General features: G+C 38.5%; 1 protein-coding gene across 3 annotated transcripts in view; it reads right to left on the minus strand.

Annotated features, from left to right (window-relative positions):
- pard3bb (par-3 family cell polarity regulator beta b) overlaps positions 1-19969 on the minus strand; it is a 219535-nt gene that overhangs the window by 172232 nt on the left and 27334 nt on the right. For all 3 annotated transcript variants that reach the window (XM_030758551.1, XM_030758552.1, XM_030758550.1), the window contains one exon: positions 22-175. In XM_030758551.1, the coding sequence (XP_030614411.1) occupies positions 22-175 (154 nt within the window). The remainder of the gene's footprint in view (positions 1-21; positions 176-19969) is intronic.

Below are 19969 nucleotides of genomic sequence, written 5' to 3' on the forward strand. Positions count from 1 at the left end.
TATGAAACAAATATTACTCACTGGACTTGAGGGCTGAGGAATTGACTTCAATCTCTCCTCCTGTGATTGGCTGGAAAACAGAGAGCTCAGACTGGTAGTGGTCAGGACTGGGGGCTAGGCTTGTATTAGCCGTACTCCTCTGCTGGGCTTCATGCTCCTCATATACGGCCATCAGCTTAAAGGAAAAGACACAAAATTAAACTGGTTATTTTTTTTCTGTTTTTCCTTTGATTGTTTTCATTTTAAAACAATGATGACTATTAAAGTGAAGTTTTAGGACTTCTGTTTTTGAATTACATAATCTCACAGTAACTCAAGTTTTTTCTATTTAGTATAGAAAACAAAATACATTTAAGAGATGGCAACAACGTATGACCTGCCCTTATAGGCACAACCGCAGATGGACATATATCTTATATATGGCTATCAACAGTGTAAGACTACACTACACTACACTAAGACCCACTGGCTTCTTTAAATAAAACAAAAAACAATGGTAGCAGTCTTTAGGGCATGCGCAAGTACACAATATGTATGTTACCTTGTGGATGAGGACACTATAGAGGACATCCAATGAGCCCAGCATTCCTGTGACAGAGAGTGTGCCTACTGATAAACAACTGACTCCATTAATGCCCCCTGTGCATGTGTGCAACACTATGCTAACTCTGAGTTATATAGTGGTATCCCTATCTATTGAGTATTGCACTGAGTCTGCGTTTAGCCAATCATAACACAGAGCTTGTCGACACTGTGTTCTAGCGGCCTCCATGCAAAAGCTGAATAGCCCTGTGTGCATGTGTGTGCTTATGTATATCGTGCCCATAGTGGGTAGAAGTAAAGAAAGGGGACTTTGCCAGCAAAGCCAGAGGGTTCACACGACAGTGGAACCAACAGCATAGTCTGTCATTCACATGCACCATGACTGCACTATGATTTGTTTGCTGTCTCTAACTCAGGCAAACGCTAATATATAGAGTTCCCACTATGCAGTCTTTTTTTTTCTTCACAGACTGGGATCAATGGACCAATAATCTATAAATGTATCTCTGTATATTTGGGTTAAGTTAGAATAGTCCATTATCAGTTGAAGCTGTAAAATGCTTTGTAGCTGATGGTTGGTCTCTATAATGGATATTCCAGGCTCTGGAATATAGTTATGTCAGTAGTTGTTTCAACTGATTCCCTCAAATTTGTGATAACTTAAACTTACTACCCGCATATTTTATGTAGCTTCAGGTTATTCCTCTTGTCTCTGCGACAACTCACTAAATTTTATTGAATATCCTTGGTTGCTGGTCATGATACAGAGTAATACACTGTATATAAAATATATCAATAAAAACACATCAGGACATAAGAAACGATCTAGTCCTAACCATATCTTAATATTTGGTAAATACAACCTCAGATGAACAATAGTACGTGGCATGTTAGCCCACGTCCAATGCTGGGATGACTGGTAACTGTCTTAAATGTTTTAAACTTGTGAATGAGCTTTCTCACTGTAGACTGATGGACGTCAAATTGTTTAGAAATGACCATATGACCACTCTCAGATTGATGAGCTGCAACAACTGCTTCTCATCAACCGTGTCAATGCTCCAGATCAGAAAACTGCCAAAACCTCTACTTTTATTGAGGTAATCAGATTTACTGATGCTCAATTAATTTGCTTACACGCATTTGATTATATTAGAATCTGATTATTAGCACCTGGCTGCAACTTTTCCTCTGAATTCTTATCAAAACAGTGAGGGTGTACTTAAACATGTGGTTCTGCAGTTTGCTTAGTTTGTTGTTAAATAATGACATGCTGTAATATGTCATGTTTTGTAGTTCATTATAGTTACCTAGTTTTAAGACCTGCTAAGAACCAGGTGATTTTCCTGACATGTAAAACCTTCAAATTTAAAGGAGGGTGTACTTTCTTTTTTACCATGACTGTACATATGTTTGCTTTTCCCCCAGCGTAACCTCTCCAGGCATTGCAAAATAGTATCAAGTTACACAATATCACACCTTTCTCGCCATCTTCCCAGTCATATCTCACCAGCTATTCAGCACAATCAAGGCCTCTCAGTCTTTCACACATTTATGTTCTGTCACATTCCCCACTTCCATCTGTCTAACACAGATTTCTCTCGTTGTCTTACTCAATCTTTCCTCTAATAACAAATCTGACTGTTTTTGTTATGTTTCTGGTGAGATTGTTACCATTTTTCCCTCTTTTGCCAGCCTTTCCTTGTCTTCTACACCTTTTTTATTCCTACCTGATTTTTTGTTTTATTATTTTACTTACCTCTCTCAGTCATGTTTGTTCAGAGGGTGCCAAACATTGCTTCAGTTATGCACTGTAACTACATTAATTTATCTTTTTGTCACTTCAAACTTTTTCCAATTCTTTTTAGCAACCACTTAGAAAAATGGCATTTAATGGTACAGTGTGTAAAATCTGATCGCTAGATATTAGCAGACTGTAGACTGCAGTCAAGTGAACTCTGTTTTCTTACCTCTCCCAATTTAAGTGCACAATCCTAGCTACAGTGGCCACTGTAGGACAAACATGTTCTAGTCAAGAGAGATCAAAAATTTTGAATTTAGAATGTACCCCATGACGGAAATACTGAATTGTTGAAGATATTCTGAACTTTTCTCTCGGCAAGCACTGCTGTTTTTGCCACCGTTAGCTACTGTTAGCTGGCATTAGTGAAACTTTCTTTGAAGTGGATCTAACATTGTTTGACTTGGACGCTTAGCAACATTATGACATTATATTATATTGTGACATTATAGACAGAAGCCCCAACAAATCCTGTCTAAGCAAGACTTGGCAACGTATCTGAATGCTGTTTTAGAGATGTGCACTGCGCCCTGTGTCTCTAATGTGTGAGAAGTTAATGTATACAGTGATGGTCATGCATAAATGGTTGATTTGCAGATTTGTTTGTGCAATAAACTAATATATGATGTGTTTTCTTCACCCCATACATAAAATAATCATTTAACACAAACTGATAAATGAAACAAAGCATGTAATAAAACTGTTCATCAAAGGGAAAGCGTGATTTTTAGAACACTTGAGCCTAACATCAGGTGTCATAATGTTAGCTTATAACCAACTGTTCGGCTCATTGTCACTTGTCTGGAGATGGGAGGGTGGAATGTCTGATTTGCTGAAAACAAGTAAGTGCGACAATATGGGGAAAAAATATTTATGTACTTTTTTCATCTGTTAGAGCCCTGACTTCAATTCAGCAGTGGTTGAGGAACCAGATGAAGAGGAGGAGAAAGCAATGATGAAAATATCCATGTACAAATGTTAAATGGTCATATAGAGTTTGAAAGAGCCATTTGAGGTCTTTAAATCAGAAGTAACTTATAAGGTGTATTATGTATGTGGCCAGTCTCTGCACTTTATGGCAGGAAAACATGGCGGCTTCCACAAACTGGTGCACACTCCTCTGTATTTTTAATTAATTTTAAGTTTATGAGAACACATCAATTTGTTGGAACATAAACACACACTAGTCATATATTTATGGGTACATTTTTTTTCCATTAGAGAAACAAAAAATTATTCTTGTACACTTAAGAAGACAAAAAAAATAGATGAAAACTGATGGAAAATGGTCTAATGAGATTTTTTAAACTAGAACTACAGATTACAGGTCTTCACCAACCAATCAAGTTCCAGTTTGTCTAGGCTCATATAAAACAGTAAGTTGGTCAAAGTTTCTGCTACTATCTGGGGCGCCTGGGTGGCTTAGTGGTGAAGCCAGAGCCCACATACATATGCCGCTTTGCGTTGCGAGCGGCGCAGGTTCGAGTCCCGGCCTGTCACCAGTTTGCCCACATGTCTTCCCCATTTTCTGTCTCTCTACTGTGAATAAAAGCCACTGTGGCCAAAAGTTTGAAGAAAAAAAAATTCTGCTACTATCAATAGTTAAAGTAGAAAATGAAAAAATATACAAAACACTTAACTTCATCAAAGGGGCATACAGACCATTGAAGGTCCCTCAGGCCCTTTTTCCCCCATTCTTGTTATTCTGAACTTCTAAAAGATGGGGAAAAAAGATTAAATATATCAAAGAAATGTGCTTGAAATATATCAAAGAAATGTGCCATCAGAACAATGCTTTTACAGAACATTATGTCACAGTGAAATTCCCATTTGACATTTAGGATATAAAATCAATATTAGTGTCAAGTATGAGAAATTCCTTCAAGATGTTGAAGATAAGGGGACATACTGACAGTTAAAAAGATAACATTTTCAATCAGGCATTACAAAAAGAGCTCACATTCCTAACCAGAAAAGTGGTGAAGAACAAAACTACTAGCTTCCAGATAAAAACATGCACAGAACAGTGGCAGAGATTCTTTAAAAAACAGAACATCTGAAAGAATGACTGGAAGAAAAATGTGTAGACTAATTCAACAGAGCCTTGCCAAGTCTCTTAAAAAGCAGGGGTCGAAAGAAAGGAAAGACAACGGGATGAGACATGGGAGGACTTTGTCTCTGTTCTGCTCAACACTAAACTCAAAGACCTGACAAACAGAATGACACCACAGCCTGAACATGGGAGGAAGAGAGGGATGAGAGAGACAGAAAGGTGAGACTGCACAGAGTGAACGCAGAGAAAAAGACAAATGGGCATGGAGCCTGTGAGAGACGGAGACAAGAGAGACTTATAATGATAATAATGAGGGAGACTGACAGGAGTGTGGTACTGAGAAAACTTTTGGGATGTCAGAGAGTAAGAGCAAAAAGCAAACCTAAAATTGGAGATTGTCAGAGTGTCACTGTGTCAAGTGCAATGATGTGTCAATTTTTAGCAAAATGAAAAGTTACATGCTGCCAGTTCCATCCCTGTTCATCTGTCACCTGCCAGAGACTAAGGATAGACATTTTATTTAGTCACGTCTATTTTAAAACCAGTGCATTCTTAACTGCATGTGTAGTGTTGTCAAATATCTGATGGTCCAGGCTGATTAAAAAAAAAATATTGACCTCAAATCCTCAAGATTTGTGCATTATCATATACTGAAGACAGTTAATGGTTTTCCAATTTGTTTTTGTTTTTTGTTTGTTACAAACAAGCCTCCCTGCAACTGTTCATTGCAATTACATAATTATAACATTTAACCTATTCTTTAGCTATTCTATCAACACATCAAAACCCGAAGGAGGACAGTGATGTAAAATTTTGTTTATTCCCTTCTTGTTCTGTCAAAACACACATTTCACTTTGTTCATGTTGCTGACAAGCTCATGTAGAAACTCCTTTTATTCATCTGTGATTTTTAATTCTTGAGCTCAAAAAAGAGAAATATATATGGCTTCAGTTTGTCTTTTTGGGGTGTGTGTGTGTGTGTGTGTGTTGTACTAGTGTGCCTTAGCATGTTTCTTTGATTCATTCAAAGTACATCCAATATTTGGCACCCAGTGTTCTCATAATAAAAGACACATAATTATACTTCTATTTTTAATTAATACCTACACAGTTTACAACTGTAAACAACCCTCCTTTATTATTCTCAATTTAGCAAATGCAAGTAATCACTATAGCTAATATAATCTAAAGATGTCAAGCCTGCTATGAGCAATAATTTTTATTTTATTTATTTGCTCATTACAATTTAAATTTCATTTAAAAACAATGATTTGAAAGTAACTTCAGTGAATTGCAAATGGCAAACATGACCTGCAATCTGGATGCCAGTGTTTACACTGCTCAGCATTTCCTAATGTGAGTGAGTGTTGAAGAGGGGATGAAGAAATGCAGAGTTGGTTCCTACTCTTTTGTTGTGAAGTAAATTAAAGTCATATAGATAGATTAATACCAGTCCAGAACTGGTATCAGTGCACATGCACACACACCCCTATTACCATCTTTTTCCGCACGATATGCTTTTTAATCGGCTCTATTAAAGCCTGATTGATTGGTTTGGTGTGGATCAATAAAATGCTACAATCAGAAAAAATGCATGAGCTTATCTGCAGCTTGCAAACACTATGTGGACTCTCATTTTTACACACATATACACACTCAAACAAAACAATCTTTAAACATGCTTAAACTATCCGCACACTACTGACCTTTGATTTCCACTCACAACCACTTACCATAAAAAAATCTATGATAGTGAAGTGTGTATTTATATGTGTGTACACTTTGGCATCTTATGCGGTCAGCAATATCCATAGGAATGACCACTCCATCACCACAGCACTATCAATAGAGCCATACATGACCGCAACTGTCCATGCATGTGGGAATCTGTGAAAATTTTATGACAGCTGTCTTACACAGATTATTGTATAGGCTGGTTTTGGCTTTGGGTGTGATACACACAGAGGATTAAGGAAAAATAAGATACAAAAATAACAATTCTCTATTTTTCCTTTTGCAAATATGCAAATTTACTGCCAACTTTTCATGGTGCCTTTCTCTAAAAAAAAAAAAAAAGAATGTGAATAATAAACTCCAATGATCTGAATATAACAGTGAACTGAGGATAATAAATGTGTCTGCCAGGCCCAAAAACCACTGAGCTTTTATTCTGACACCACTGTGCCTCATACGAAAGACACCTAGTGTGATCACTCAATGACACACACACACGCAAAAACAAGCACACGCACGCATACACACTGACAGAGGATAGACTGACAGCACCACCTAGTCATGCACAACAGAAACTGCATCTGAAGTGTTTCCTGAAGCTGATGCATCCCCCACCCCCAACTAACTAACTAACTCACACACACACACACACACGTCCGACCCTCATAGTCTGCTACTGTATCATTTATGAGTCTCCTACTTCAACAAGGGACAGGCAAGACAAGACCCATTTCCCGCCTGTGACAGCAAAGAAAAAGGAAAACATTCTGACACAAACATTTCATTATAGATTTTATACTATGGTGCAACACTTTACAAGGTTGTGAGCCTATTTTATACGCTGGTGGTTATTCTACTTCCTGCTAAGAAAAAAAACAAACAAAAAAAAAAAATAAAAGGCATGACATAATTCTGATGTACCCACCACAAACATCCAAGCTGAGGTCACCTGAGTAGCAAGCTCTAAAGCTATCATGAGAATGAACACTTTTAAAGTGGAGCAAGTTTCTATGTATTGACCATAAAAATAATCGTGCATAAAATTGTGCAGATTACAAAGAGAATTTGAATGAACCCTGAGGCAGGTCAGCTCTTCTATACTAGGCTAGGTACAAGTTGGCCTTTTCGTCTTTCATCAGCAGATATTCCTGCTTAGCCCTGTTTTCCCCTCTGGCATCACTTTGCCTTCTTTCCTTTGCTTCCTATTTTTCCCCTTCCATCTCTTGCTTTTCCTGCCTCCTTTCTTCATTATTTTACACTGCCTTCTTCTTCTGCTCGTTCTTCCTCATCTCTCTTTGGCTTTAACACCACCAATGGCTTCACTCTTCAGCTGAGCCCCTCTCCCCTCTGACATGGTTCCCAGACTTTAAAGCAAGTTAGATTTATCTGTGTGCAGGTGTTTTAATCGCAATCAGAATTAAATATAAGTATCTATACAATAACCAATTATTTAAGTCTGACCTGCTAATTTTGGTATTGACCATCTTCTTCTATGGGAAATTTAATTTATGTTCATAGTTAAAAAAAAAAAAAAAACCTCTAGTATATTCCACTTTAACATATCTTATATGTGTTGTTTTATAATTATACTTTCAGACTTCTTGTGAGGTTACAATGCTGTATTGAGCCATTTTGCTACTAAATGCTCAACAACAACAACTTGCAGTGAAATTCATGAAACTCCCAAAAAAAAAAATAGCACTAACATATGCCAGTTAGCTGAAAACTGGCCTATGTGGTCCCCCTACTGGTACATGAAAGTGTGTATGCTCACAGGTTAAATAAGGTGGCTTGCAGTGGACCGTCCATTAAAGGTGTTGATGGCCATTTGGTCTTTTGTGCTGATCAAACATGCTTATTTTTCAGCCTGAACTGCACCTCTCCAAAAATGTAACTTCACTTTACCGCAAGACAGAATGCAGTAGCTAAGCATGGATTTCAATGTTGATTTTAAACATTGTAACCTCATCATTAATTAGTGTTTTGAGTGTACAATTACACAACCACTTCATGGGTGGGGCATTTCTACCCGAATGTGTAGATGGAATAAATTCCGGCTGTTAAAAAAACAATGATCCTAAATCTGGACAGGACATGATCTTTGCATCATTAGCATACACGTAGATCCAGCTTTTTGGCATTTGTAGTTTTGGCTGAAGATCAAGCAAGGTATTGTGTGAGATGTTGATTTATTTCCTGATAACTGTTTTTCACCAACGCACAAACCAATATACTGGAGGAACACCACCTGCACTGCTGCAACATCCAAGATCCAATCCACATCAGTCACTCTTTTTTTGAAAAAGTCAACCATAACATCACACCAATACACAAAACATTTTACACTTTTGACAGTTGTTTACAATGCTAAAGATCTTATGAAAGATCAGGGAAAAAAAAAGAAAAACACGCAAGACATCTGGAAACAGAAGTCAATACTTTTAAGGTCTTATTTTGAGAATATTAAATTCAATGTTCTTTAAGTTTTAAGATCCTGTCGGTGTCCTGCTCTGAGTTACAGTGGTGCCTTTCAACTCGGCTGATGTAAATCATCATGTTCCAGCACTCTGCTCTATTGGATATCCCCACACAGCAACAAAGAGCTTATTGATTAATACATGAATCTGATACACCCGCACTCACTCTTTCAATCTTGATACTCTGTTTAATCTGACTGTTTTATTCCTTGGGGGTGTTGCTGTCCCCTACCTTGCCTCTTCTGTCCTCTTATTCTTGGTTGAATAAAAAGTGAAACATCAACCGAGCAAAGGTTAGAAAACATACTGTGCACAAGGATGTACATGTTAAACTTACACATAAATGTCAAAGGACAGGGACAAAAATATTTATACACACATACACGGACAAACTGACTATGACCTCTCTACTACAATCGATCCGTTGATGTGGTAATCAATAATTAGGATGGGGTTGTCTCTGTATAGAGAATATGGATGAATGAAATTCCACTGCTCAGCAGTTTCAAGTGTGTGTAGGTGTGTATTTGTGTAGTTTTGTGTACACGTGTGTGCTCATCCTCTATTGATCTCCAGTCACCTTGCCTCTCAGTAGAGCATGAGAAATCCAGACAAAACAGACAGGAAGAAAAAGATGAATGGGAGACAGAAATACTGTGAAGAACGAACACAGACAAAGACAAAGGGGTGTCCACAGACATACAGTTCCAACTGTTAAACACATACAGCCAGATAAAAAACACATACCAAAAAAATGCTATATATACACAGTATTATCTAATGGCAGACAAAGCAGAAAAATTTAAACTGCCAAAAGTAGAGCAGCCTCCATCAGCACAAGCAGAACAACTGTTCAGTGACTTTTTGAACTTCAGACAGACAGAACTTCAGTGTCTGTCACACAGCCAAAATGTAATAACTTCTGTTTCCTGGGTCCTACAGATGGCGTGTGTACTTTTCTGCATTCATATTTGTATGCACAATTGTTTGTATCCCTACATATATATATTTATGTTTGTGCATGGAGAATAATATCTGTGTGTGTGTGTGTGTGTGTGTGTGTGTGTGTGTGTGTGTGTGTGTGTGTGTGTGTGTGTGTGTGTGTGTGTGTGTGTGTGTGTGTAAACCATCTACTACCATCTCCCTGAGGCTGTGTGTAGACCACACTTGGCCATATGGACCAACATTATGGAGACACACTGGCACAGATGGACACATTCTGTACTGGCCATATTCTCAATGATCTACCAGTAACAGTCTAACAGCACTCATAAGCCAGAAGAGCCTGTAACCAGAGATAACCACTCAGGCACCCTCTGAATAGATGAAGGAAATTATAACTGTGTATCAAATCTGTGTTATTAACTGATAATGATTGCCCTGATTTGAATATCCTGGACATTAAATCTGTTTTCAAGTCACAAACTAGGCCCTGGATAAGCCAACAAAGTTCAATTCAGATAAGCACAAATGTGTGCTTCAAATCTCATCTATCATCCCCATCATGCCTCAGGTGTCTTTAGTATTCAATCTGCCCTCATATATTGAAACAAATAGGAGGTGCATGGTATAAGAAACTGGGGATGTCATATTCATTTTTTTCTCTGCATAAAGCACCATAACCCCAAGATGACTTTAAAGAGAACCTATAATGTGCATGTCCAGCTCCAGATTTTTTTTTATTGTAGGACTCTACTAGAGTACTTTGTGTATAATTTACACTTTAAGAGAGTCCCAATTTATTCTTATACTGGAAAAACTTCTCAGTTCATCCACTGTCAGAAGAAAGCTGGTTTCAAAGAAAGGAGAGGGGAACTAAAACAGCTTGTTTCAGACTGGCAGTCCCTTGTAAAGAAAAGGTTTGAACAGGAGGGTGGGTGGAGATTCTGTCTTCGCAGCCAGACCTGTCTGCCTATGATGACCTTATTAGGGATATTAGCTCTAACTGACAACACACAGAGCCAAGAATGCACTGAAAGCCAGCATTTAGAGCAGTCTGAAGCCTGAGCTTTTGGATCATATGGACTAACCTCATTGCTGACCTCATTATTTGAAACTTTGGCTAAGTGGATGATATGATCATCCACCTTTATACAAGCATTTACAGTTGTGGTCAGAAGTTTGCAGACATTCATCATGGGCTTGAATGTCATGGTAATGTCGAGCTTTTAATGATTTCTTTGAACTGCCCAACCCCCCCGGCCCCCCAGAGTGGAATGATTATACAACATACATCTTTAATAACTTTGAATTTATTTTTTTCTCATCCACACAGGGTCAAGTAAGCATACACCCCCTCTAATATTTGGTTAAATGTCCCTTAGCAAGTTGCACCTTGACCAGATGCTTTGGTAGCCATCAACAAGCTTCTGGCATAATTCTGGCTGGAAAGAAAAAAAGATTCCCCAAATGGTGCTCCCAGTGCTCCAAAATTCTCATTAAAAAACAAGCCGCTTAAGCATGTTGCAATCTCAGTTCCAACAAGAAAACCTTTTATATGGAACTTGGTTTGAACATGGACTAAATGTCTTGTTGAACAAAAAATGTAATGTCAAAGCTAAAGTGCTGTGCATACAACCTTAAAAAGTTGTCAATCTTTAAATCAACGTCAAGGTTTAGTTCACAGCGCCCACAACCTCTGACAGCTCATTTATCCAGACGTCTTTCCTTCATCCTCTCCTTTCCCCCCAAACATCTTATCTCATTCAGTCGGCTCTCCACATACAATGAATGTATGAGGGGCTTTTGAAGTAGGATTTGCTGCATGTCAGATGTGACTGATTAGGTTACACACATATACGTGCGCCTCACGTTTATACACACACACAGTTTTGGTGGTTGTTATCTAAAGGATTTATAGGTCAAAACTCTAAGCAGTAATAATTGACAGCTGACAGTCCTAAACCTCGATCTGTGCAGTACACTGATACAAATACACAAAGAAAACACTCAAGAACTACAACTGAATTATTAATTAAACCAAATATGCTACTGGTACACATGTTAGCCTTCTTAAAGTAGTAAAACCTGATTTAATGATTTCAGCTAATGCTTTTTTTTCTCCTGGACAGTCTGTGGTGCAACGTGACGTTGGTGGATAGAGCGAGACATGATGTCCCAGATGTGCTCAATCGGATTCAGGTCTGGGGAACGGGCGGGCCAGTCCATAGCTTCAATGCCTTCATCTTGCAGGAACTTCTGACACACTCCAGCCACATGAGGTCTAGCATTGTCCTGCATTAGGAGGAACCCAGGGCCAACCGCACCAGCATATGGTCTCACAAGGGGTCTGAGGATCTCATCCCAGTACCTAATGGCAGTCATGCTACCGCTGGCGAGCACATGGAGGGCTGTGCGGCCCTCCAAAGAAATGCCACCCCACACCATTACTGACCCACTGCCAAACCGGTCATGCTGAAGGATGTTGCAGGCAGCAGATCGCTCTCCGCAGCGTCTCCAGACTCTGTCACATGTGCTCAGTGTGAACTTGCTTTCATCTGTAAAGAGCACAGGGCGCCAGTGGCGAATTTGCCAATCCTGGTGCTCTCTGGCAAATGCCAAGTGTCCTGCACGGTGTTGGGCTGTGAGCACAACCCCAATCTGTGGATGTTGGGCCCTCATACCATGCTCATGGAGTCGGTTTCTAACCATTTGTGCAGACACATGCACATTTGTGGCCTGTTGGAGGTCATTTTGCAGGGCTCTGGCAGTGCTCCTCTTGTTCCTCCTTGCACAAAGGTGGAGGTAGCGGTCCTGCTGCTGGGTTGTTGCCCTCCTACGGCCTCCTCCACGTCTCCTGGTGTACTGGCCTGTCTCCTGGTAGCGCCTCCAGCCTCTGGACACTACGCTGATAGACACAGCAAACCTTCTTGCCACAGCTCACATTGATGTGCCATCCTGGATGAGCTGCACCACCTGAGCCACTTGTGTGGGTTGTAGAGTCCGTCTCATGCTACCACGAGTGTGAAAGCACCACCAACATTCAAAAGTGACCAAAACATCAGCCAGAAAGCATAGGTACAGAGAAGTGGTCTGTGCTCCCCACCTGCAGAACCACTCCTTTATTGAGTGTGTCTTGCTAATTGCCAATAATTTCCACCTGTTGTCTATTCCATTTGCACAACAGCATGTGAAATTGATTGTCAATCAGTGTTGCTTCCTAAGTGGACAGTCTGATTTCACAGAAGTTTGATTTACTTGGAGTTATATTGTGTTGTTTAAGTGTTCCCTTTATTTTTTTGAGCAGTGTATTTTACATGTATTGTTTCTTGTTAATTTTTTTGCTTTGTGTTGTTGATGATGCGATCGCAACACAGAACAATCAAATGAATATAAATCATGCTATATTGTCAAAAATAATCATCTCTGACTGTTGGCAGACACAAAAACAATAATATGTTGATTAACTATGCAACATTAACTAGAATTCTAGCAATCCATGTCATATATGGTACATTTTAGTGTTATTTCTTATTGTCTGAAAGATTTCCTACTTTTGATTGAAGGACAGATGTCTAGTGGTAACATAATAGTCATTTTACCATGGTGGTCTTTTTTAAGCCATTAAACGTTGATGTATGAGAAATGGCGGTAGTGTTTTACCTCTTAAATGATATGGGGTTTACATATCAATACACTACCTATACCCAATATGCCAGAATGAAATTGGATAGCTATGACATGATCTGAAGTGCTTCACAGTTACACTGATGGACTGTTGGCAATAGTGCTGCAATTAACTAAAGTGCACCTGTTCAGTGTTGTAATACTCCTGCCAGTTTGAATACTTAAGACCACACTATCCCATTCAATATGTTTTTAATTCCTTGTCAATGGCCTTTTTCTTACCAAACCACAGAGACAGACAAACAGATGGACAGATAGTATAGCAGATGGATTGATAGTGGGGTTGCAATCAACCCAAGAAAATCTTGGGTCAACTGAAATTGTACCTGCTCTTAGGCCAATCAATTGGTTGGCTCAACAGGAGTTGGATGGAAGTACAATCTACCTTCTAGTGTTACTCCCAATGTTATTAGTCTAAAACAAATATAAATAAACATAAAAAGGCATTATTTCTGAGCATATCAAATCTTAGTTAACATGCTTATTTCTTATTCATATAATCCAGGCCACTATAAAACCAACAAACAAACTGAAATGCCATTTCTGATACATTCACACTCAAAAACTGAAGCTTTGGGGGAACATCATATTGCAGACAAGTTAGCTTGCCATATGAACATGATACACCAGTGCTGGTAGTTAAACTGCTGCAAAGTTTACACTTAATCTTTAGTTCATCCACTAGTTCATAGCAAAATGCACATTTTTGACTATATCTTTCTATGCTCTGTGTGTGCGCATGTGCGTGTAAAATCTAAAAATACACACACACACACACACACACCAAATTGCTTGATCTGGTATCAATTTGCTGTCAAGGAGATATGTTTTCTGTTATTAGACCGACACTTGAGAGCAATTTACACACAATTTAATCAGTCAATAGCAGCCAGGAGACACTGCATATTGCAGAGTATGCAACTGAAAGTACTTAACTTAAGATATTTTGCCTGTTTTAAAATAATTAAAAAATGACACTTTCTTCCAGTTTTCTTCCTCAACTTTACACTTAAACGGTCTTAAAAAATTGCATTCTTAAAAGCTTTAGTCTACCAACAAAGGCATCCATTGAAGATCTTCACCCTTTTTCAGTATATCTCCCCCATGAGACTGTGTAAAAGCCTAACTCACAGTGGTCAGTTTCACAAAGGGGAGCCTCGTATTTCTCATTTTTTTCCGCATTGAATTGTGGTTCTATTGGATGCATGTGACAGTGTGAGATACAGCGTCAGGCACAATTTCAGCAGCAAACGCAGGTTGCAAATATGTGTGACCAGTCTCATAGCAACAGCATGTAAGATGACCAGATCTTCTCTCAAGCATCTGCTCGGTGCTATCAGCCAAAAATAAAGATGTTCCATGTCATCATTCTTTATTTAAAAATATTCAACATTATCTCATGCTTGGCAACAGAACTGGAATTAACTACAAGAAGCTGGCCCAATAAGCTGGATCTGCAGTGGGAAAGGGGGGGGGGGGGGGGGGGGGTTAAACTATGTATTAGATGTTTTTGATAGGTCAATTTACTTATCTGCATGAAGAATGTAAAACAACTGATAAGCATTAAAAACTCAATTAACTTTAACTTGTGAAAGCTGAGAAAAAGTCCACGCAACTACCTCTGACCTTTCACAAGCTTTGGATGAGTTTCTCATGCTGATGACTCTTCCTCCTTTATTTCCTTTCTCCCTCTGCTCCATCACTCTGTCTTACCTCCACCTACTCAAGGTGAGTGACAGAAATTATGTGACGCCTACTCAGGGAGCTGATGATCTGTGTGTCAGTGTGCATGCGTGTGCATGAATGCATGTGAGTGTGTGAGAGGTTAGGGTATTAAATGAGGCTGTTATCATCACTCAAACATTCAGGGACAGGTTCACTCTTCATAAAGCTCTCACCACCCAGTACATTACTCTCTCAATGTATTTAAGTCTTTCTCTGAACTACTGTTAGCTCTGCACATCAGAGTGTGAGTGTCTGTGTGTGTGAGATCACAACCCAGACCTCAGACACCTCACACAGACTGTGTTTCCTTCTAAAAGGGCTGACATGATAGGTAGTCCTAACTACCTATCAATATGACACCTTAGGCTTGGATGTCTATGATTGAGGTGAAGAGTAGAGCTCATAGCCAACAGTGATTATATTAGTCTTCCAAACAGATCATATCAACTATGCACAAGACCTTAAATCAGATTCATCTCAACACTAAAGGAAGTACAGGCAGTGCTGGCTAGTAATAGCCCATTACATGTAATTGAGATTACATAAATCAGATTACAAAAATTAGGTAACTATAATAAGCCTAGATTACATCTGAAAAAACTGAAGTACATTGTTATTTAAGTTGCTTTAATGTATTTGCTAATTTATTTTATTGTTTGCTTTTGAAGTAGTCTAAAAGTAATCCAGAAGTATGAGTTTTAGTCTATTAGTCTCACCCAGTCCTGTGTTTAGGTACAATCCACAACCCGCCAAAAGGACAGTGTTTAGATGAAGTTTCAGATTAGCCTGACATCTCACAGGTAGATTAAAAACATCTTTAAACAGCTTAAAGGTTCCAGCAGCAAACAATATGACACCTTAGGCTTGGATAGCTGTGAACTGAACATTTTAAGTTAGCAGCTTAAGCAGCAGAATTATGTCTTATCCACTGTTGTGCTCTACGCACAGTGAACTACTAATTGAGACTGACAGGACTTCAGACACTCAGTTTAAAAGATTTTTCAGCCATACAGCACTGTGCAGTGTCATGAGTCACCCCTGAGTTCTTTATATTTTCCTGGGAAATATGGGCAGCAATTTACTGAAATGTGCAAACAAACATTGAAATACAGTATATAAAGGCAAAAACCGAGGTTTAACATTAATATTTGGTATGACCACCTTTGTTCTTCAGCACAGCCTGTGTGTGAACTTTCCTGTAATTTCTTGAAGGACTTTCCAAATCGCCTCTCTAGATGGTGGCCGCTTTTTTTTTTCTTTCCTGGTATGCTTTTACTGTATTTGCAGTGTATTTGAGATTAAGCTCAAAAATTAAGGTGCTGGAAATCAGATGCTTTCCACTGCATGATGGATCAAAATCTAAGACCTGTTGCCACTGATTTTCAGTACAGTTCTTGTGTAATTTGGCATACCTCAGCCTTTTCTCCCCGTTTTCCTGCTATAAGAATGGTTTCTTAATAGCCACCCTTCCACTCAGACCATTTCTGATGAGGCTTCAGTGAAAAGTAGATGGATTAACTAAAGGACCAGATGCATCTCTCAGGTCCTGTGTCAGGTCTTTGCTGGATTTTTTTTCCCCAGTTCTTAAAAGGCACAACTTTCAGATACTGTTCATCTGCTGCAGAAATGTTTTTAGGCCTGCTGTGTTGTCCTCCCCTTGTTGAAATTCCTTAGTTCTTTTAAGGACACACTGCATACCATGCTGAGATATGACATGCCAGGTTTTTGGCTAACAACTCTTTGGGAATTACCTTATGCAAGAATTCTATTTTATGCCTGTTATCTTGTGTTATATTTTGTTTTTTGCTGAATCTACAAAAAAAAAAAAAATGCCAAACAAAATGGGAACAAATTATCTCATGTTGTGACAGGCTGCTGGTAACAAAGTGCTTAAAGGTACCATTTAAAATTGGTTCTTTGCTAAGTTTTCTGCTATGCCTATACACAACACTGGTTCATCCCTTAGGAGCTAGGTGCCTTTTTATGTGTCAGTGATGTAGGTTAATGTTAAGTGACTTAACAGAAAATGGTCAGATATAAGGACTGTACAAACAATGAGTGAAAAAGCAACCAATGTCTGAAGAAAAAGTTTGAAAGACCTTCAGAAAGTCTGGAGAACTTAAAAAAAATACCACTTAAAAAATAGAAGAAAATCTGGCTCCTTCGAAGCAATTTTTCTGTTTTTAAATGGTGATTTAAGACTTTTGCACAGAACTATGTATCTGTGTTCTGTCATCAGCCAATTTGAATGTTGTCATATGCTCCTATGTACTTTTCTTTGGTAAAATTATTTGTTTTTAAATTACTTTAACAGCAACCAGGGTTATGTTAATAGGATAATATTGAGCGAGGGTGAACTTAATTCATTTTGAACAATGTTAGTCCTCATGACAAGCTTTGGATTTTTTTGGAAACAAATGTTCTCCATAGATATATCCATGTGATAAAACCCCAAAAACCCTTTACTTCTTTATTTATGTATTTAAATGTAAACAATTACTTCAAATTAAAAAAATTAAAAAAATACAGTTTAATCAAATTTTACTGGCATACTCAATATGCTCATGTTGTAAGAAAAGGAAAAATATTCAGTATTAGACAATTGATCTGATTTAATAAACTAAAGCTTATGGAAAATAGCAATATGCTGCATTGCATGTCCTCAAGTCAAAGCAGTAAGCAAAGAAGAGAGAAGGCAGAAAGCTGTCTTGAGATCAAATGCGGCAGCTTTTCTTATTTACTTGGTCATTTAACTAGTCCATCTCTCCAAAACCCACATTCAGGCACTTCATTAAGATAATTCATCATCACAATGAATCTATGATGAGGTAGACTTCATAACACACACAATTTGATGCTGTACCATGTACCCATCTATTGTAGGTGGGTCCCAGGTGTGGCTGTGTTTTCTTAATTAAGAGCCAAGGTCCATGAAGACTGCAGGATTCATTATTTATTCTCATAATTGAACCCTTTGCTTTGTTTCATTTCAATCACTCTGTTAATCCTTTCACTATCACTTAAAATCAATCCTCCATACCCTACTGATAAGATGCCTCATGCTGTCACCTCATGCCCACCTCACATACGGTTACCATTAACCCCACATTTGTCTTTATTTCACTATCTCATCCACAGTTCTTTAATTACCAGTCTCCCTCTGTCTCCCTTTTATTCACTTCTAATAATTAACCCCTTTCTCCTCCTTCAACCCCCTGCTTCTCATTCATATGCTCTTACAAATTGCACCTATCTGTCTCACTGTCACTCTCCTAATCCTCTCATTCTAGTTGTCTCTTTCTTCCTCTCTGGCTTTCTGTCTCATCCTCCTTCCTAGTATCCTCTCGCTCACTCTCTAACACTCACACATACACACATACAAATACCATTACTCAATTAACCCCCTTGGCTCCTGACTAAGGGTCAACATATGTATCAGGCCTGGATCCAATCTGTGCCTTTGACAAATGAAGGGTCCACACACACACATACATGCTAGCACACTAAGGTGTGACTTAAAAATGATTGGATTCATTAGAGGAAATGTTGAAAGAAAGAGGCAAGGGGGAAAGGAAAGAAGTGAGAGGAACGGGAGAGGACCAATACTTGATAAATAGTGCTAGAAAAATCAACCCATGGTAAAGAAAGACGGGCGCAAATAATGATAAATAAACAGTAAGTATTAGAGAAATAAAAGAGATAAAATCTTTATCATTCTAGATGACACCATATATTGACAGGTAGTGTTAGAGAAGAGAAAGAAAGAGTGTGAGGAGAAAAATGACCAGGGCAAATTGTGGAGAGACTGAAAGGCAGCACAAAGAGAAAAAGTAGACATGTGAGAGGAAGCATGTAGGTTCATTATAAGGAAATCCAGCTGACCAACTCCTCTTTATCCTGTCATAATGAGCAACCTCTCAATGTAACAGAGAGATAATGATACATGAGCCAAGCCTGAATGACCTTTAGCTGGAAAAACTTCCATTAATTGGAAAAAACTGAGGACAAGCAAAGTCTATCAGTTTATTGTAATGTTTAAATCTATTGTAGTAGACTTGAGTTTTTTTAATTACTTTTTTTTTTTTAAGATGCAATTTATTTTCTTCATTTGATCTTGTTTCCAACTTTTGTAAAGAGCAAATTTGTGCTAAAATCAGAGCAAAGAAAGTACAGAATCAACAGCACATACAAGTATTTGCTCTAGTAAGTATTACCACCTCAGGCACTGCAAACATGGAATGGCTTTAAATCCCACATCAATATAGTCACGTCTATTGCACTTTTCTACCAATTGATTTTTAACTGAAAAGCAAGGCACACAGTTTTGTTTGAACTTGACAGCACAACAGATAAAGTGTTTGATCCAGCCATTCATATGCACGTGTGTGCATTCGTACACATTCATGCACACACCCAGACACAAAGATAAGAATGCATGCATTTAGCAGATGGCTGGTGGTTAAGAGTGTGTGAATGATAAAATCTGCCCACTATTCCGTTGACTTGTCCATTATTCCACTCCACTGCTTTTGAAAAGAGTGTGTGTGTGTGTGTGTGTGTGTGTGTGTGTGTGTGTGTGTGTGTGTGTGTGTGTGTGTGTGTGTGTGTGTGTGTGTGTGTGTGTGTACATCTGAGTGGAGCTTTCAGCATGCACTGTGTATCTGTGTCTAAGTGAAATGATCTAATCACGTCACGTCTTGTCGTAAATGAGCAATATTAAAATTAAACCATTAAATTAAAACATTAAAACAGCCATTTATTTTTTTTGTCTGCTCTACTTTTATTGTTTCTGCCCATCATGTGTGACAGGTTGTAAGCAATCAAACTAATGAGGCATCACGGACCTATTCAAAACAAGTAATATTGTATTACCCATCTGTGCATTTGATCAAGTGAAACAGGATGTGCTTGTGACATATAAAGCAATTTTTTTAAGGCAGTGTTCTTGCTGGGTTATGCGATGTGTGTGCACATGTGGATGTTAGCTGCAGACGATTTGTTCATTATAAA

This window comes from Archocentrus centrarchus, chromosome 21, assembly GCF_007364275.1.
Source record: "Archocentrus centrarchus isolate MPI-CPG fArcCen1 chromosome 21, fArcCen1, whole genome shotgun sequence".
Lineage (NCBI taxonomy): Eukaryota > Metazoa > Chordata > Actinopteri > Cichliformes > Cichlidae > Archocentrus > Archocentrus centrarchus.